This window comes from Hemicordylus capensis, chromosome 1 (assembly GCF_027244095.1).
Source record: "Hemicordylus capensis ecotype Gifberg chromosome 1, rHemCap1.1.pri, whole genome shotgun sequence".
Taxonomy (NCBI): Eukaryota; Metazoa; Chordata; class Lepidosauria; order Squamata; family Cordylidae; genus Hemicordylus; species Hemicordylus capensis.
Window position 1 is genome coordinate 396,821,903 of NC_069657.1, and position 20,503 is coordinate 396,842,405.

Here is a 20,503-nt window from a genome sequence, read left to right on the forward strand (position 1 = left end):
AAATAAATAATAAGAAATAATAATTATCCTTTTCTGGAGAAGCCAGGACTCTTAGCATATAGTTACTAAATTATCAGATTGCACGAGGAATGTTTTCTCATCTGATTCATGTTCTTTGTTGCAGATATTGTGTACCAGCCTCTTTATTTGATGCCCAAAGTATCAGGAGCAAAGATCCCACAGTAAAGCAGAAAGGAAATAAGAGGTACTCAGTAAAGCTGTGGAAACCAGCAATTCAAACCTAGCTAATAACTCATTTAATTAGAAGTCTGGATTCCCAAAAATATTGCTCTACTGGCCATGGTTCACTTACTATAATGTGGTGCCACAACCTGGTGTATGGCTGATTGATGGGGAACCTGGAGCCATCAAGGGATGGTGGTACCCACCCTCCTGGAGCAATAGAAATGGCTTCTGCAACATTGCCTTCAATGGTATAGGCCTGGGAAAGTTCAGTATGACCCAGGGCATGCATTGCAAAGAGGTATTTCTGGTAAGTTTCTTTAAGGTAAAGCAGGGGTTCTCAAACTTGGGTCCCCAGATGTTGCTGGACTACAGTTCCCATAATGTAATTGCCCTCATTTGTGCAGCCTTTAACCTCCTTGCAGGATACAACAGCACAGACAGAATGCTTGGTTTCATGACCCAAAAGAAAGAAGGGCATACAGGAAAACTGGCAGGAAAAAGGCAGCTTCCAGATCTCATCCCATTGGTAGTGCTGAGTCTGACCAAGAGGCCAGAGAAAGGTCACCAACCCCTCAAGATGCAGCAGACTTGCTCAACAACACTGTGGTTTTCAATGTTTATAGAAAGGCAGCTCATAAAATGCAGGATATGGAACTGCAAAAGGTTCTGAGATTGCTACAGGAAGTAGACGCCTGCCAGGATGTCTCACAGAGCAAGAAGCATCTGAGCTGTGCAATGAAAATTCTAAACAGCTGGGACCAGCCAGGGGTTCTGGGATCAAGTGTTTGTCTCCCCAAAGAGCTGATGATAAAGCTAAAGGAAGAGGTGGCCCAGGGAGAAATAAGTGACTTCAGCTTAAATGAAATGAGTCTTTGTTTGCGTTCCTTCATTGCCCCTGCTTTTGAGCAGTTTTGGGATGAGATGAGTGAGGGGCTGAAGAAGCATGGGGTTCAGCCCTCTGAAATCCCAGAGGACCGCTGGAGCAAACTGGAGCCATTTCTACATGCGATAGCTTCCAAAGTGGCTCTCCGTAGTTTAAAGAACCGGAAAACTAAAGTCAGATCAGCAGCCACCGCTCAGCCTACCCGGGAAAACAAAACCTCTTTTTGGCAGTCTCTAAGGGATGCTGCAGAAGGCTGGCCCACGACAGAGATGCTTCATTTCTTCAAACACCTCCAGGTACATGGCCCTCCTGTGCTGGAGAGTGGTCTGCATTTTCTTTTGGAGGTGCAGAAATTCAAGAACGCCCATCATGCCTGGCCTGACATGGCTCTCCTGAAGAAGAAAGTCCTAGTGATTCGTGACTGCTTCCTTGCCTCCCAGATTGAACCTCGGCTACAGGTACGATTCAGACTCTGCTCCCCGATAAAGGACAGACAGTGTCATGAGGATATATTTTGAGATCTTGCAGGAGAGACAGCACCCCCTTCCCCAAGACAGAGTCAAATAGCATCAGTTTTCAGGGGAACTGGAAGTCCCTAGTGCAGCCAGTAACTGCTGTCAACTAGTTGTAGATTTTATTTATTTTTATTCATTTATTTATTTTTACATTTATATCCCGCTCTTCCTCCAAGGAGCCCAGAGCGGTGTACTACATACTTCAGTTTCTCTTTCACAACAACCCTGTGAAGTAGGTGAGGCTGAGAGAGAAGTGACTGGCCCAGAGTCACCCAGCTAGTCTCATGGCTGATACTAGATCTTCCCTGCAGAACAGCACTCTTAAGATAAGGAAACACAGTCATGATCATTGCCCTCCTGCTAGAATACATCCCAGCTCTTTGCAGTCCTTGGCTCATTTTATCTGGGGAATGCCCTGCCTGAGAGCAGCTGCTGCCTCTCTGCAATGGGGCTGAGAAACCAATGTACACCCAAGCAGAGGCCAAAGGAGCATGAAAATGATGTGAGTCAGTGCACACGCTTGACCTCCCATTCATGCCTCAGCGTTTTTTTGTGCTTCTGGAGAACAGGGGAGGGAAGCAACGATTCCCACAGGCTAACTTGACACATTCCGGAAAAACTAGGATGCTGAATGTGTGTGGCTTGCCCTCCAGGTGGCAGTGGATACTCAGAGGCTGGGGAGGGCGATCCGGGCAGCTGAGAAGGCCCTCCAGAAGGAGATTCCCGTGCCGCCTCCCGGCTTGTTTGATGAGCTGAAAGATTCCGTCTTCAACATCCTGCTGCCGTACTGGGCTGCCTTTCAAAAACACTGGCTCAAGCGGTCCCCTGCGAGTTCAGAGAAAGCCCCAGGTGGGTTGTCGTCTCTCAGAAATCCAAGGAAAGGACACTGCGGAGCGACATGTAGGGAGTTTAGATGTATTGGTGTAATATGAAATGCTGTATGGCAAAACAATGGGTGAACTTCTGGTTATTGTTTGGGCAATTACGGTAGTCTAAAGCTGGCTAACAAATAAAACCAGCTGTTTATTTCTAATATGCTAACTGGGCAAAGAGGCACCTTTTTACCGTGGTGATTCTCTTTATGTAGCAGGGGGAGAGTAACTGGCCCTATCCACCTCCAGCACAGTACCTCCAGTGACTGTTGCTGGTGTCTATCTTGTGTTTTTTTTAGAATGTGAGCCTTTTGGGGACAGGGAGCTATCTTATTTATTTATTATCTCTCTGTTTAAGCTGCCCGGAGCCATTTTTGGAAGGGCGGTATGGAAATTGAATTAATAATAATAATGATGATATGCAAGCTGACACTCCAGACAGGGTAATGCAGGTGGTTCAGCAGTACCTGTCCTGCTGCGAGGGTCTAAAACACTGTTGGTGGCGTTGCGGAGCAGCCCTGTTTTACAACTTAAAGTGTGATCACAGTCCATTGGCCTACATCAGGCCTGCACAACATAAAGCCTGGAGGCCGGATCTGGTCCATGGGGCATTTTATGCTGGCCCGCAGGTAGGGATATCCTGCAGCGACAGCAAGAGCCATGACGAAGCTGTCCACTTGCGACCAGATATTCTCTGTCCCTTGGCCAGAGCCCTCTTCCCCCAATCCCCCCCCCCGACTCCAAGTGCCCCCTCACTTTAATATTTTTAGTAGTTTTAATATAATAATGTGCTGAAAATTGACCTTGGCTCTCACACACCAAGTAATTGTTGGTTCTGGCCCACCGGGGTATTTGAGTTAGGCATCCCTGCATGATGCCCAATTCTAACGTCTCCTCTCCATTCTGCACACCCAGGAGCAGAGGTGCTGCTATACAGAACAAGCAGTAGAACAGCATTACCATATGTCTTCCCATTGTTGTGAATGGCAAAATTGCTGGTAGCACTACCGCCGGTTCTCTACAGCAGCCAGTCTGCTTCTAGACTAGAGCATCTATCTAATAGAGTTTGAATGTTTAACGGAGACATTGAAACGACGGAACATGAAGACCATTGCTTCCAATGGATGTAGCACTGTGCAACTGCAATGGCACCATTTTAAGTTGTAGTGGACCAGGGTTGTTCTGCAACACTGTGGGCTATGTTTTGGAAACTCGTAACAGCGTGGGTGGTGATGAATCACCCGGCTTACACTGTGTGGAATGTCACCCAGTAATGATACAAACGTTATTAATTTTAGGAATGAGTCACTCATGTGTAGTTTTAGTTTGCATTATTTGTTTTGAATGTTAAGAGCTGAACTCTCTCAAAGGAAAACCAGAGCAGGAGGGGGAGTTGAAACAAACTAAGGGAGAACTGGGAGCTCCGTAGGGCTCTGAAAGCCAGCCTCATTCTGGTTTCTGAATGTAGTTGCTGCCTACAATCCAGCACAGAGTTAGATGTCTCTAAATCCATTAGTTTCAAGGCATAGTTGCTTAACCAATGCATGCTTTGTGTTGTAGTGTCAAAGGGCACCAATAGAAAAAAATCCCAAACTGCTTGTGCATTTTTGTCCCAACCTCCCCCCTGCTGTAGCTGATTCCTCTGCGTATCTCTGATGGTCCAATTGGCAGTTCTCTGGTGTGGGCAGGGCTGAATATTTTGTGTGGGGCTTCTGTTCCACTCTGGCCAGTTGCTCCAAGCTCCCCAAGGCTGAGCAGGTAAAAGCCCTTTTAGCAGCCCGTGGGCTGCCTTTGAAGGTGAAGGCTTCAGTATTAGATGCATGCACTCATTTTCTGGTTGGAATGTCATATAACCTGCTCAGTGTTTTGACTTTATTTACAATGCACTCAGGATTAATTTTTAAAAGTGCTACACAACTACATGCAGCGGGGAAATGCTTGACTAACAAGCAGAAGGTTGCCGGTTCAAATCCCCGCTGGTACTATATCAGGCAGCAGCGATATAGGAAGATGCTGAAAGGCATCCCCTCATACTGCGCGGGAGGAGGCAATGGTAAACCCCTCCTGTATTCTACCAAAGAAAACCACAGGGCTCTGTGGGTGCCAGGAGTCAAAATCGACTTGACAGCACACTTTACTGTACCTTTGCAGTACTGAGAAATCAGCTGCTCCTCCAGAAGAGACAAGCCATGCTTGAAGGGCCTTCAGGACCACCCCAGCCTCTCCGGCTGCCACCACTGCACCAGCCCAAGGGAATCCAAGGGAGCAGGTGTCAGAATGGTTTTACTTACACCTTCTCGATCAAAGAAGGTCTTACTTTGCAGGTCAGTATGTAGTTGAGCCAGGGGCATAGCAAGCTTCCCGGGGGACAAAGTGCAGGCGGGGGGCTCCCTCACATGCACTTCACCCAAGTCATGCCCCCTCCGCCATTTAATATGTCACAAGAACAACAAGGGAAATGTGGGCAGAGGAGGAACAATGTTTACTGCTTTCTTCCTCCTCCTCCTCCTCAAAAGGCTTTTAGACTTCAGGAATATGTTCTTGAGGGCTGCACAGCCTTCAAAGACATATTCCTGAAGTCAAAAAAGTTATTTTGTAAGGAAGAGAGAGCAGTGAAAATTGCTCTCCCTCCCTCCCCTTAAATTTATCTGCTTGGCAACACACTGGGTGGAGCTGCCGTATAGTCTTCCAGTGCTGTGGCTACTGTTATGCAGTTTTAACACAGTGCAGAATGCCAGCTGCTGCTACAAACAGCTTTTCTTGTACATCCAGGTGCCTCTAGAGACTGGGTGCAAATTTAGAGTCTCCAGTTTGTCTCTATGCCGAAGGGATTAATTAAGATGCTAATAGATCAATAATATTTGCTACTTTCAACATGATGTATAATAAATTTTGGAAAATTTTTCATTACTGGCTCCATAAACTCTGGAGCTGCCATGAATAAGAGCTGGCTTGGTATAGTGGTTAGAGTGTTGGACTAGGACCAGGAAGATCAGAGTTCAAATCCCCATTCAGTCATGAAACTCAGTGGGCGACTCTGAGCTAGTCACTAATATCTCAGCATAACTTACTTCACAGGGTTGTTGTTAGGATAAACATAAGCCTATGTCCAATTCTGGACCCTTTGGAGGAAATGCAGGATAGAAATGTAAAAATGAAATAATACAGGCAGAAGTTCTTGGAAGTAACACATAGGAGTGCAGGATCTAAATCAGGGCTGCTCAGCTTCGGCTCTCTTGCTACAGGTGGTTGGCCTACAACTCCCATAATCCCTGGCTATTGGCCACTGTAGCTGGGGATTATGGGAGCTGTAGTCCAAAAGCAGCTGGGGGGGCCTAAATTGAACAGGCTGATCTAAATGAAGAACAGGATACTGTTCTCACATGCAAGCAAAACCGGGTTGAGGAAGCCAAGCCCGGTTTTGCCTGCACATGAGAACTGCTGCAAGCCGTAGCGGCAAACCCAGCAAAGAGCCCCACCTGTTAGCCAGAGTTAAGGGTGCAAGCATGCACTTGGCCCCGGCTAAACCACGGTTTGTCAGTGCCCTGCGGCTTCATGTGGTGCTGACACAGCTGCAGCCTCCCAACTAGTGCCATGGGAATCCCCATAATGCACTGCGTTCTCGTGTGGTGTATTATGGGACTTCTGGGGGCAATTTGTCTCAGCCCCCGACCCTCCATGCTGCCAGAGGTGGTGACTGCACAGCTGGGCACGCAATCTCCGTGCCCAGCATGGACAGAGGGCTCATCTGTGGGGGAGAGAAGCTTTTCATTGCTATGATGGCACCTGTAAAATAACAAAAATGTGGTCCATCACCAAGCATGAGCAATATGAAAAGCCAAACGAAAGGCTTCTGGACTACAGCTCCACTCCTCTTGCCCGGTGACGAAACTGGACTGTGGACTCTTGTCTGGTCAATGACTAAAATCAAGATTCCATTCCAGAACTGTGGCCTCGAAACAACAAAATGAACCTGTTGGTGGAAATGAAAGTGAAGAATTGCTAAGGTAGTGAGTAGGTGTCGTGGGGACTTGTGCAGGTTTGGTATCAATGAGACGTTTGTCAGTCAAGGCACTAAGATTCAGGGAAGCTTCATAATCTCACAGGCTCTCGTTTTCTAGTTATAACATGCAGTGCGAACTCTCAAAAGAAAATGCTATACTTGGACTTGTTTCTCTTCCCCCTTTCTTTGCCCCCGAGTTGCCTGGACAAGGAGGGCTACTGCTAATTAGTGCAGATTCTATAACTTGCCTTGGCAGGAAGCATGAAACTTTTTTCCTTCTAGCAGGATTAGAAACTGCTTGCACTTATATTCTGTACATGATATATTGAGAGGGTAAGGCAGGCAGATCACTGACTAGAATGATTGTCCAATTATTCAGAACAGATTTGAGCTCATTGGTTTGGAGACAAGAGAGGGTGGGAGTGGATGGCTGAGGGGCAAAGGACAAAGTGGCTCGGTGAAGCCATATTACTTGTAACCGCCCCCCCCCCCCTATATATCTCCATGTATTATATGCATCATGGCCTGAAGCTGTTAAATGGAAACAGAGTATCAGAATTGGAAAATCAGGATATCTCATGTGCCTGTTCTTGAATGTAGAAGGAGCAGAACAGAGCTAGTCACTGCTCTGGAAAAGATCTTAAAAGTTTTTGGTTTTCATTTGTGGCCTTGCAGACCAGCTGAAAGCACAGCCTTCAATTTTAAGAATTATAGATGTACACAACAGAAATTCTCTCTAGTGTTCATAATTCTGCAGAAAATACAATGACCTGTAAACTAATCCAAGACTGCAAGGTAAAAGCCAAAAAAGTCACACCAAGCACCAAAAATCACAGCTCCTACTCTGAGCGAGACAGGGCGAAGACTGTAGTCTAAGGGAGTGGATCCTCCAAGGGGGCTACGTGCCTGAAAGATTATTGGTCCTATCTCTGGGCAAGTGGGAGGATCAAACCCGCCACTCAAGAGGGGATACTCCCACACTGAGGGAGAATACAATAACCTGTAAAGTAATCCAAGACACTTGGCAATAATACACAGTGGCATATAAGAATAATAAATAAAATACTCTGGAATGCCATTGGTACTAGGGAGAGGAATCATAACAGAGAAAAACTTCTCAGTTTTGATTGTATACTATAGGCCAGCTCATGGTATTTCCCTACAGTTCTTTCAGAAAGTTTGCCATACTCTCCTGTGACTGTATGCTGGCAGGAGATATGATGCTGCTAACACAGAAATCCCCCCCTTTTTTTCTTTTTTAGGATATGAGCAAAGGAGGCAGAAGCCACAGCAAGACTAGCTCTTCTGTGTTTGAAAACAGGAAGAGGTCAACAGGATTCCAGTTCTGCTCTCTTTCCAACATGCCAGTGCTAATCTGAGACAGGAAGTAGAAAGGGCTTGTAATCCAGATCTCAAGACTTTCAGGATCAAAATTAGCTCTTGCCAGGCACAGGATATCTTGGACCGTTTCTGGGTGTTGTCATGGGGTGGCTCTAGGAAGTACATTGCCTCGAAGGGACAGCTTGCTCTCGCTCCAGAGAAGGGTCATTGGCTGCTCCTGATGCTTTCCAGCTCCTGCCTATACATATTAAAGTCACTTGATGGTAGCCAGCTCCTGCATCCTTGCAGAAGTCATCTGTTAAACAGCTGGAAGTTGCCGTTGGATAACAGCAGTGAAATAATGTTAGAGGTTAATTCTGCAAATGAGGCTTACAAGACACAGAGCAGCTGCAGCAAATATGGCATTTCCAGCCTGGATTTTGACAGCCTAAAGACAGATACCCATTTGCTATAATTGCCTCTTGTTTCATGAAGAACCCATTCGTTATCGAGCCTGCATTTCCTTTTGGTGAGCAGAATGGAGCTGCCAGGTTCTCATACCCCAATGATTTTTTAGGCAGGGGTGGGGGGAGCCTTAAGGACATGTAAATATGTGAATGCAGCTTTAGAAGTGCTATCTACGGCAAAACATTATTGGCTAGCGGCCAGTGTAAGCAGAAACTATATATGGTACAAATGGAGCTGAACCAATGACAGATGTAGTCAGTTTAAACTTATCCAAGCATACCATCAGAACCTTGTCAGATAGTCACGGGGTAGTGAAGGTGAGTTCTGATTACTTTGTACAATTAACGTGCCTTTTTTCTTGTCGGTTCTCTGCAGTTCTATATTTTATCCACCTGTTGCATTCCTTTCTAAAAGGAAACACAGAGCCTACAGCATCTGATTATGTGTATGTGTTACATACTACAGGCAATGAGATACTGTAACTATTCAGATTTTAAGCCCCATGCCAGTGAAAATGTTATGTATAGCACACAGCACACACTATTGGGGCAAAAATAAAGATTAAGTAGCAGCAATTCTGCTCAGACTCTTATTACAGGGATATGCCTCCATCATAGCTGCAAAGGCCTGTTCCACAAGCTGATGGCTTTGCTATATTGACACTTTCTCAGAGGCACCAGACAGCAAATCCCCTTTGTACAAACTTAAAATATTTTCAAAGGGTAGTGCTTGCTGTTGTCATCTGAACACATCAGTGATGAATATAAACATTCAGAGGAATCACCCAAAAGTAGCACTAGGGTATGGTATGTAAACCCACTGGAGATATTCATACTAGGTGGTACAGATAGATAGATAGATAGATAGATAGATATTTACTATGAGGACTAGCTAAAAGGTTACAAAGAGGCGAGCCTGCCCTCAAATCAAATCTCATTTTTCCCTAACAGACCAACATGGTTACCTGCATTTTGGGGGGTCTAGTTCAGAGGAACAGAAAATTATCACTATAGGGTCAAAGGTAACTAAGGATTTTGGAGAAGTGAAAATAGAATTCAGGGTCTGAAAGGTAAAATATGGACCACCTTCAAAAGGTCATCTAATCCCATTATCAGGCTTACTTTGAGTAAATATGCATAGGATCATGTCACTCAGTTTCTAGACTTTGGCTTATAGAAGCCAAGGATAGTGGGTTCACAGAGAGTGAAGGATCTGGATAGGAAAAAAAAAGCCCACAGATAGACATAAGCACACCTCTCTTCTGTTCTTTATTACCAGCATGGTAGTACTGCAAAGTTCATTCTCTCTCACCTGCAGCAGGTGGCAGACTCATTATGCCAGGATCCACAGCTTTACTCTTCCAGGTGAAGGGCAAAAGCCCAGAATTGCTCTTCCCACAACCGGGACAGGGCCACCAGGGCATGAATGGGTTCAAAGAAGCCAGGCCACTGCACTCAGGGGCCATGCCTTGCACCCCAGCCACACCCTGACTCTGACGTCAGATGCAGGGGGCATGGTTTTTCTTGCAAATGGGGCCGCACACCTTTTAAAATCTGGCCTTTTGAAAAGGTAGGGAGAGCTGCTCCCGGCCATGCTGTGTTGGCCGGATTTTGTTTGCAAATGGGGGGGGCGGGGGCGGGGGGGGCACAGCCCCGTTTGTGAGCAAAACCACGCCCACCGCCTCTGACATCAGATGCAGGGGGTGTGGTTAAGGGGCCACTGGCCTGCCTACGCCACTGTCCCACAACATAATCTTCAAATGCACAGATCACATTTCAAGGGGGTCTCTGTACGCATGGGTCAGTATAGGTGGCCATACTGCCACCTAAATATTCCAGGAGAAAATGCAATCCAAGGTAAATCCATCGTACCAAAGGCAGGAACCAGCAACAGGCACTGCTGAGCCAAAGTGTGCAGATCTGATAGGGGTGCGTCAGTCCAGTACTGTCCTGCCTCAGGGTCCTTGCCCAGCTTTGATATGACATACGGTGACATCAGGCATCAGAGTTTATTCTTCGTATATTCTAGAGCGGCAATCAGGACTCCTTGCAAGTCACTGGTGCTCCCCATTCCCCTGGCTACAATCCCAGAACCACCTGCCTTGCCTCCCATTTGAGTGCAGACAGCCAAGGCCCAGTCAGCAGCAGAAAACGTCGGCAAGGAACTCTGGGTGGAAGAGAGAAAGGAACATAGACATCAGCTGAATTGCAGCCCACAAGGAATGGCTATAGTGGACTAAAAAGTAGGAAACCCGGCCTCAATCATTCATACAATCAAAAACCATTCTACAGTACCTGCGTTTGGGAGCTGTATGTGCTCCCAATTTCTGGGTGTGTGGAAGCAAAGTAGGAAAACTTGGAAACGAATACGATAAATATTTATATATCGCTTTTCAATAAAAGTTCCCAAAGTGGTTTACATAGATATAAATAAAATGGGTGGAAGTGATTGGATGGAAGCAAGGCAGGAGGAAACCTGGGTAGCTTTTCTTTCTACCTTTCTTCCATGCAATCACTTCTACCCAGGTTTTTCTCCTACCATGCTTCCACAGAAACGAAAACTGGGATCACACACAGCTCCCAAACCTGGGAAGAACATAGTTTTTGATTGTGTGAATGACCTCCATTGTGTGCTTTCCCCCTCCAAAGCAGATATCACAGATGTAAAGCCCTATAGCTATGAAATGCACATAATTCCCAAACTTATGGGTTCACTGCACAAATATGGAATCTATATTTGACATAGAATTCTTCATCCTGACTCTTCAGATTTCCTTTAAAGACAACAAAAGGTTTCTAGTCCTCAGAACATGGTGGTACCATGTCCTTTGCCATGCCTATAATATCTTGTCTATGGCCATCTAATTCCAGCCTTTATACACCTTGTTGCAAATGCCATCATATTAAGAGTGCCGTATTTTCAAAAAGTGTATTTCCAAAAACATAATTAAAACACCCCCACAAATATACCAATGAAAACAAAACGTAGGTAAATAGTCAATGTTTGTGTTCCAGTAACTGATAAATAAAATCCAGTTTCTAACAAATTTATCAGCATGCACATTCTCTTTTGCTCATCTATAGTATGTCAGTTTTGTTAGCAATGCTGTGTCCCAGATTTTTAAACCAATCAAACATTGTTGGGATACAACAGGATTTTCACAAGGAGGTAATATAAAGCCTAGCAGCAGTTAACAAGTCCGTATTTGATTTCCTGAGTACAAAACTGCTTCATTTAGAGGTTTTAGGTGCAGGGTTATAGAGAAGTGTGTCTTATGATTCAGTGGCTGGGTTTATTCAGTGGCCCCCAAAGATCTTAATACAGGCTGGCAAGAAGTTGGTGTGTGTTTTGTAGTGATCCCTTCAAACTGTATTGGCAGTGATTGTTTAGGATCTTTTACTATGGCCACTGACTGAAAATAGATGCTACAAACCAAATCATGTATTTCCAAATGGGATGGATGCAGTTATATTGTGCTCTTACACTTATCCTTTACAGCATAGCATAGACTATTGGCCCATTGCAAATTAAAAGAGGACAGGATTCTGTTTACCTTGGATACCTGGCAAGCGCAGAACACCTGGCCGGATGCTTGTGGGCTTAGCAACATCACTGAAGCCCCTGGCACTTGATCACACAGCTGGTTGACCACTTTCATCAGGATCTTGAAGGAACATAGAAAAGAGGGGTTAAAACAAGATCTTTCTGTTTGTGCAGCTGATTTGCCTGTGCGCACACATGCCCCTCTCAAAATCCTGTAACATTACGCAATTTCAATTATCAAATTTAATTTATGTCATTTTAAAGTATACTAGCTGGCCTGGGCCAAGCGCATCTGTGCCTCTAGTTCTCCCCCCCCCCCCACTTCTTGCCACCTCCCCCCAATTCTTGGCCCCCCCTCTTCTTGGCTCTCCCCACCCCATTCTTGGCTGCTCCCCCTTGGCTCTCCGCCCCGCCCCCACTGTTCTTGGCCCAACTAGTCATTTGGGCTGCAGGCGGGCCCAAAGGAGGAGATTTTGCCACCCTTTCCCACACCTGCTTGGCTGTCCTCCTCACAAGTAGGCCAGTTGGAGGCGATGTGCGTTTTCCTGCTGGCTCACAGTGGAGGCCACAGGTTGGAGGTGGTGTGTGCTTCCGCTGGACCTCCCCACCCCCAGCTGCTGCTTACTCTTCCCGCGGCCCGCCTGGCCAGCTGCTGCCACTGCCTGTTGCTTCCTCTCCCCCCTGCTGCCCAGCTGTTAACTCCCGCTGCCTTATTGCTCCCTGTATTCTGATACCAGAAAAGAACTTATATTTCCTCTATTGGAGCATTTCCCAGGAAGAGCTGACCCCTTTTATTTGAATTTCTGTCTGGAAGATCAAGACAATGAGATTACCAAGGTGGTGGCAAAATTCTTCTATGTTGCTATTAGATTAAGATCCAGTTTAAGATCCAAATTTTAGAAGCTATTGTTCATTATTATGTACCATACTACTGCTGGTATATTCTGTTTTTAATTCTCTTTAATTTTTGTATGTTTTCTGTATGGCCTACGGCCGCAATAATAAATTGATTGATTGACTAACTCCCCCTGCCCCAGCCGCCACTTTCTCCCTCCCCGGCCGCCACTTTTTCTCCCCCTCCACCCGCCCATTCTTCTCCGCTGCAGCTGTCAGTTTTCTCTTCCCCTCCCGGCAGCTCACTCACAAACTCTTGCAAGAGCTGCCACGCACGGGATTAGCCATGGGTATGCCTTCGATAATAATATATATAGAAGATAGATATTGGTGAGGTTTTTATGATACATTAAGGGCAGTAGAATAGGACCTGGGTGATCAGTCACACAAGCCAGTAACAGTAGTAGAGCATCTGCTTTGCATGCAGAAGGTTCCAGGTTCAGTCTGTGGCATCTCCAGGTAGGGGTGGGAGAGACTCCTGCCTAAGTCCTTGGAGAGCCACTGCCAGTCAGTGAAGACAATGCTGGGCTTGATGGTCCAATGGCCTGACTTGGAATAAAGTGGTTTCCTAAAAGGATGATTACAAACACAGGTGTCCTCGGGACATTTTCCAGGGGTGAGTGAGTGGGAGTGCCCAGCATTCATGGGCAGGGGACAGGGAATTGAAGCAATAATGGCTCAGTTAGGGGGGTGGGTGGGAGGTAACTGTCCCCACTTGCCTTACCTCCAGATGCCCATGTTTATAGAGTAGTGGTTACAGTAGTCTAAAAAGAAGGGGTGGGGCTGCTCCTCCAGAAAGTATGCAGAGCCAGCCAGCCAGCCCACCCACTCTCAAATGATACTTGATCTGCTCTCTGCTCCAACCTTCCAAAATTCTTCCTTCGTTACCAACTGTGAGATCTCACCTCCACCCACCATCTGCCACAACAGGAGAGCCGAGCTCACAGGCAGCTAAATTCACCTTGGCCCTGGTACTCTGCCTTTCAATAGAAATGCATGCCTGGTAGAAACTCACCGAGGGAGATTCAACAGGGATGGCATCAATGATGACTGGCTGGTTGGAATGCTTTGCCAGCAGGCCATGTGCCTTTTCTGCAGCCTGGAGGAAGAAAACACACAGTGCCTTGGTGACTGGAGTGAAACGGACACCAGCTTGTGCCTTGGGGGGGAAGGAACACTGCCAAGGGATGATCACAGGCACATCTCTGCCTTACTCCACTTAAAGTGTGTCAGAGAAGCATTGGGGTCTAAAATCCTCTTCCTGGTCACAGGGTATACACTAGGCAAACATCTCCCTAGGCATCTTGAGCTGCCTGAAAAGATACCTGGAGAAGTGGGCATGGAAGAAGTCAGCATCTAAGAGGCCTGTTCTTGAAGAGCAGTTCCATGTACATTATGTGGCAAATTGCTTTTGGAACTGCGGCATGTTAAGAACTTAAGAGCAGCCCTACTGAATCAGACCAAGGGCCCATCTAGTCCAGCTTCCCGTTTCCACAGTGGCCAACCAGGTGCCTTCAGGAAGCTGACAGGCAGGGCATAAAGCCAGCAATCCTCCTCTGTAGTTTCCCTCTCTTACAGTATTGAGGGCATGTCTGACCATTTAACATATTTATATACCACTTGTGACCAAGGTCTCAAGGTGGTTCACAACCAAGTTGAAAACATCCATAATATAAAACCAAACACTTAAAAACCAACGACAATTTAAATTTGAAATCAAAATTTCAGCTAGAAGCCTGGTTGGAGAGGCATGTCTTCAACATTTTTGAAAGGCCATCAGAGATGGTGCGACACTTATTTCAGCAGGGAGTGAATTCCACAACCCCAGGGCGACTATACAAAAGGCTCGTCTCCAGGTCGCCATAAGACAAGCTGCCGTCAGCCATAGACAACCCTCCTCCGATTATCTTAATAGGTGGAGCAGTTCATGATGAAGAAGGCATTTCTTTAAACATGTTACAAAAGCAGTTTGAAATATGGAATGGAGGTTCAAGGGGGGGGAGGCTGACCCCCGCCCCCGGGTTCATTGGAAGTAGCTCTTAGGAGTCCAGCCTTAGTTTTCCTATTAACCACAGATAGGAAAAAATAACCAAGCCCAGGCTTTCCAGAAATACTTAAAATGCCATCAAATCAAAACAGCATTTAGTCAGCAGCAGAATAAGACATGACCAGGAGCAGCACAAGGCTGACTGGAAATCACAACTACTGTTTCTGTTCCTGCCCCTAACTTCTGGTGTGGCCTTGGACTCTGTCCTCCAAGCTTGTGTGTGTGAGGATTTTGCATACTTTACAGCAGACCATGGCTTAATGTTTGGAGAGTTTTTTAAAAAATGTTATTTTTACTCAAGTTAATGCGTATTTTGATTTAATTCAAACCCTCCAGCTATTCTTAGATCCAAAAAACTCCCTAGTTCAGGAGTTCATCACACAAAGCTCTAGTTTGTGGGCCTTTCATACAAAGGGTTTGAAAGCATTGTCCTTTCCATAACAATGGCAACCATGGTTGCCATTGTTCTTCTCTACAGAAAAACCATGCTCAGCAAACCATTCCCTGCGTGATTTCTCATGCTCCTCGCTCTCATGCCTTCAGAGCAGAGGACCGGTCTGCGGCTGGAGCCTTACCAGCTTGGTTTCTAGTTTTCTAACAGCAGTATTGGCCGTTCGCTGCAGAGTTTTGAGAGTGGCCTGCAGTTCCCTTTTCTGCCACTGAGGCATGCTGGTACGGTCCACTATCTGAAAAACAAAACCATTCACATAAGTGCACTTGCTGTTGTGTACTTTACAGCATTTTAATTTCTTGGGAGAGAGTTGGATTCTTGTCCAGATGGGAGATGAGAAGCAGAAAAGAAAGAGAGACTCTCCAGGGTGCATCCCAAGGAAGGGATTCTGATTGCTATGGGCAAACGGAGCTTCCGTCTCCTAGTGAGTGAAGTCTTAATTGCACCCATGAGCAGAGGCATGAGGCTAGCCACAAAGAGTGCCGAACCTGCAGATGGTGCCAGACCTCCCCAACACTTTAGTCTTGCTTCTGTTGCTAGTCACCCATTTTGCTGAATCAAGACAAAGGAGGAACAGTGGTGGAGGACCGGGCGGCGGCGGGGACCACTAAGGCTGCATGCAATCTTACCAGCTAGCCAGCAAATGGAGGCTATCCCAACATCCTACTTGTGCTGAGTAGATCAACCTGAGATGGGTGGGGACACCTCAGCTAATGAATGCTTCATTATGGGATAAATGAACAAAGCATCTTGCTTCAGATCCAGACATTTGGCCCCCTTATACCATGAGAAATTGAAATTTCAACCAAAGATGTTGCCACTAAATAAATTAACTAAATGCCCCTTCAGGGCGAAATCTCTTAATCATTCAGCAGATATTAGAAAATATAACTTTCTGGAGGCAGCTAGGAACCGGCAGAGAACAGAATCATGCAGTAGCATTTTAGAAAGCATGCTTGGGCCCCTTTGGCGAGAAGGCAGGTAGTACTTACCTCCGTTAGGTGGCCAGCTTCCTTGGTGATTCCCTGTGCCTCATTAAGAGAGGCCCCTCCCCGTTTAACTCGAACAGAGAGGTGGTTCACATCTTTAGCCACAGACAGGCCAGCTTCCCGGGCCTAGGACAGAAATAAAGAGCTGACACCTTTCAAGAGAAACCATTTACAGAAGAAGAAAGGGCAAGTGGGTATATTTGTAATGGAAGAACGGTGTTCAGGTGAAAGACCCCAGGAAAAAGGTTGCTCAGGGGTTGGAGCCTAGCACTGTGCAAGTTTTGAATTAGGTTTAAGGCCTAATTACGGCCTGTGAACTCTGGCCCCCAATGGAAGGTGGTGGACTTCCATTGTCTGCTCCCGTCTCATAGACTGCAGGAGGGAAAAGATGAGATGAGTCAAAGAGCTGCTTTCTGCCCTGGCACTTGTTGTCTAGTCATCTCCTGTGCAGTTACGCTTCTGACAAGGCCTTGCGTGCCACAGAAGAGTGACGGCTTCAGGAAGGGCTTGCTGGATTATGGAAAGCACTGACCCAAGGCAGCTTTATGTCAGTGGTTTGTGTTCATCTGTAGTATCTTTTTATGTTCAGCTCCGAAGGGCTCTGCTTGCACTTGGTGCTGCTTGTTAAGCAGGCCAGAGTGGCTGTGGCAATATCTCTAGGAAAGTTCTGAAGCAGCAGGAAGAAGCCAGCACCGTCCTGGGCCGAGTCTGCTTTTTTAGCTACTGTTTTCCTGTGGCTGGAGCTTACATTCTTATGTTGCTCTGAGTGGTTTTCAAGCAGCCATTTTGATATTCTATAATGGAATTTGGATCTTTCTCCTAGGTGGTGCACGCAGATCCCACAGAGGAGAGTATTACAAATGTGGAAGATAAAGACTGAAGTAATAGGATACTTGCTGGGCAACTGCTCCAACAAAGCACCCCCTTTAGGCCTGTGTACATTCTAGGATAAGGATCTCTGGACTCGCTTCAACCTCTGATGTGTTTACAGCTGGCTTCAACAAGAAGTCTGAAAGGCGTTCAACAACCTCTGGCATGCTTAGGGGGCACTTGACATGTCTCTCCTTCATGCAGAGCCGTGTAAACAGTCATAGGTCTTATATTTATTTATTCAACTTATATACCACCCAAACTTTTGTCTCTGGGCGGTTAACAGTGATATGCTCTGGTGTGTGTATTTCAGAGATCTCTATAGAGAGATTCAGAGACCTGTGAATGAGCCAGGAGAGATTGAAAGGGAATGAAGAACCATTTTATCTCAGGGTTTTCCATGTTGATTCTGTAAACAAATTATTCAGCTGTGAAATGGCCTCTGAAGAAAAAGGCAGCATGTCCTTTTTAGCATTTCTCAGTATCGGCTTGCCTTAGGCATATGCAGGGGCGGGGTTATGGATTCACAGATGACATGGAAAAAAGTATGGTCAATTGCCCTTAATCTCTGACTCCTCACACTGCACAAGACTATCCTGCTGCTGAACTTGACCATCTAGTTCCTCTACAACTTTATATTTTGGGGCAATTGTAATTTTCAAAGTAACAATTACTAGCCTACCCGCACAGAGCATCTGTGCGATATTTGGGGCCGGCTGTTCTCCCCTCCCTCATGCCCCACTCTCTCTTTCTCACTCACCCCATTTCCAGTCTCTCCGCTGCTTCCCCGCCACTTTATCGTCTCGCTGGCTATCCCGCTGCTGCCTCCCACCCCTGGTGGCCAGGCTGGGCTTTGCTGCCGCCTCCCCCTTGCCGGGGACGGCCTGGCCTACCATCCTGCCACGGCCTCCCGCCCCCGGCAGCCAGGCCGGGCTTTGCCGCCACCGCCGCCTCCCCCTTGCCCAGGACGGCCTGGCCAGACCAGGTCGTCTTGCTGCCGCCTCCCAGCGGCCAGCCGAGGCCGCCTCCTCAGGCCATTTTGTGGCCTGCCGCCACTGCCCTCCGCCATTTTTTTTGCCCTGAACTCTCGCCCAATGCCAGGAACTCTCACGAGAGTTCCGCCACCAAATCCTGGGCACACATGCCGGCTAAGAGAATTAAATATATAGCTAGATTGTTCAGTGCAATGCATCATTCATTCACTTCTGTAGAATAGAGTATGCCTGTGTGTGTCATTTTTTAGGTAATCTGCCTTATTTGCTGCTATGGGTAATCTGCTCACCACTGACAATCCTATTAACCTCTTATTGTGATTTGCATGTTATGTAGCCTTCTACAATTCCAAATTCTCAGTGACCCCCATTACTGACATGCTGCACACACCTATGAGCCTTGCTATCAAACCACAGACACCATTAGGAAAAACAAGCAGCAAACTGCAGATTATTCTGCACGAGCATGCATAGCATCCTCAGTGGAGGACTAATGTTTGCAAAGCCTATGTCCTTTTTGTTTAAGAGCTAAAGGAAATGGCTTCCTGGCTGAGGAACTGTTATCAATTGCATATCTTATGAGTGGAAAGCCTGTCAACAAACATTTGACTTTTTCTATCCTCTGACTTTCTAATCTAGCAGCATCGGTTTTTGCCTCAGCAAGATCTTTGAAATATTAGCATGTCACAGAAAGAGTGGCTCAGATCCATTCCATCTTGTGTAATGCTGACCTCCTGAAGTGTATTCAGCAAGCAGATCAATAAAATAAATAGGATGATCTGGGTATCTTGTGACTTTCATCCTTGCACAAAAGAACTCTTCTGGGGAGGGGGGGGATGCCATGAAAGACATATACTGTCTTTGTTTATGCATTTCCATGAGTGTTTACTGTTTTAACAAAAAGGGAGTCCCACCCACTTTGGATTGGTCAAATTGCAGCAAAATGCAGATTAATGGGCTAGTAAATAGGAGCAGGGCACAAAGGGCGGAGACATCTTTTCCAACAGTCATTTCCCTTCTGGGTTATTGGTCACATTGCACAACCATCCCTAGACGGTGGTTCATAGCAGGAATTCCCAAGTTTACACTGAAATGTTGTACGTGTGTGTGTGTGTGTGTGTATGTGGGTTTTTTTTACACTGAATCAACTGTAACATTCTACAGTGTGATGGAGTGCATTTTTAAAAGAGTATCCTCCCTTTTGCTTGGTTTCTTGTGTCAGTGAAAAATATCCAGGAACATTTGCCTTGAGATCCTAAATAACGATTTTTTTTTTAAAAAAAGGTCAAACCTTCTTCCTTGCTAGTAAATGACAAAGGGTATTCCTTGGATGCAGCCACCTAGTGGCATAGCAGGGAAGTCACTTGCCTAGGGAGCAAGAGGTTGCTGGTTCGAATCCCCACTGGTATGTTCCCCAGACTATGGGAAACACCTATATCAGACAGCAGCAATACAGGAAGATGCTGAAAGGCATCATCTCATAAGGTGCGGGTGGAGGCAATGGTAAACCCCTCCTGTATTCTACCAAAGAAAACTACATGGCTCTGTGGTTGCCAGGAGTAGACACCAACTTTATGGCGGCACAACTTTCCTTTATTCCTTGAATACAGAGAGTCCCTCTGCCTCTCTCTCTCTCTCTATATATATATATGAAGGAAATGAGGCGCAGGTTTCTGGCAATCCTGACTGTTAAATCAGAACTGAAGGGTAACCAGTCAAATTCTTTGTGAGCAGGAGAATAGAGAAAACTGATGAGAAGGAGTTAGGATTGTTGGAGAAAAGGAGGAGAACAGGTAGATGGGTGAAGCATTGGTACAGCCCTCTGCTGATGGTGCAGTGTAGTGAGTAAGAGGGCATCAGCAGTCCTGTGGCAATACCAATCGAACATTTGCACCATAAGAGGAAAAAAAGAAAAAGAAAGAAAGCCTCATCATTATGGCATTACCTGTGTGGCTTGTTCTCTGGTCACTGCAATGATCTGGCTGATCTCTCTGGTCAGCTGCTGCTCCGAGATGATAGTGAAGTCTTGCACAGCCCCTGTTTGCAGTAGGTGCCTGGGAAGGAGAAACAGAGAAAGCAAGTGCAGGTATTAGCATTTCCCCACTACTTGGGCTTAGGGAAGGCCCGTAGCCCAACAGCAGAGCCAGGCTTTGAATATTTAAAGGCCTTAGGTTCACCCTGGCATCTTCCCAGTTAGAAGGATTCCAAGTAGAAGAGCTGGGAAAGATCTCCAAGCTGAGACCTAGAAGAACCATTGCCATGAGGTTTTTCACATGGGGGTGCATTCACATATCAACCTGATTTATTTATTTATCTATCGTATTTTTATACCACCTGATACAGTATGTATATCTCTAGGTGGTGTACAAAATTTAAAATATTTAAAAGTCACAAATTAAAATACATAACAATAAAAACTTTAAAATAAAATTATTAAAACAAGTTTTTTAAAATGATTAAAATTAATTCT

General features: G+C 46.0%; 2 protein-coding genes across 4 annotated transcripts in view; one reads left to right on the plus strand and one right to left on the minus strand.

Annotated features, from left to right (window-relative positions):
• The window catches only part of LOC128339364 (uncharacterized), an 84,044-nt gene extending 75,222 nt beyond the window's left edge, over positions 1–8,822 (plus strand). The window contains exons 16-20 of the mRNA XM_053283132.1: positions 125–205; positions 609–1,527; positions 2,238–2,433; positions 4,608–4,780; positions 7,722–8,822. Of these exons, the coding sequence (XP_053139107.1) occupies positions 125–205; positions 609–1,527; positions 2,238–2,433; positions 4,608–4,780; positions 7,722–7,838 (1,486 nt within the window). The 3' untranslated portion in view covers positions 7,839–8,822. The remainder of the gene's footprint in view (positions 1–124; positions 206–608; positions 1,528–2,237; positions 2,434–4,607; positions 4,781–7,721) is intronic.
• A 674-nt stretch (positions 8,823–9,496) lies between these two features.
• Positions 9,497–20,503, minus strand: part of AARS2 (alanyl-tRNA synthetase 2, mitochondrial) — a 42,927-nt gene continuing 31,920 nt past the window's right edge. For all 3 annotated transcript variants that reach the window (XM_053304732.1, XM_053304715.1, XM_053304725.1), the window contains exons 17-22: positions 19,979–20,087; positions 16,175–16,297; positions 15,307–15,417; positions 13,700–13,783; positions 11,801–11,911; positions 9,497–10,413 (exon numbers count right to left, since the gene is read on the minus strand). In XM_053304732.1, the coding sequence (XP_053160707.1) occupies positions 10,249–10,413; positions 11,801–11,911; positions 13,700–13,783; positions 15,307–15,417; positions 16,175–16,297; positions 19,979–20,087 (703 nt within the window). In that variant the 3' untranslated portion in view covers positions 9,497–10,248. The remainder of the gene's footprint in view (positions 10,414–11,800; positions 11,912–13,699; positions 13,784–15,306; positions 15,418–16,174; positions 16,298–19,978; positions 20,088–20,503) is intronic.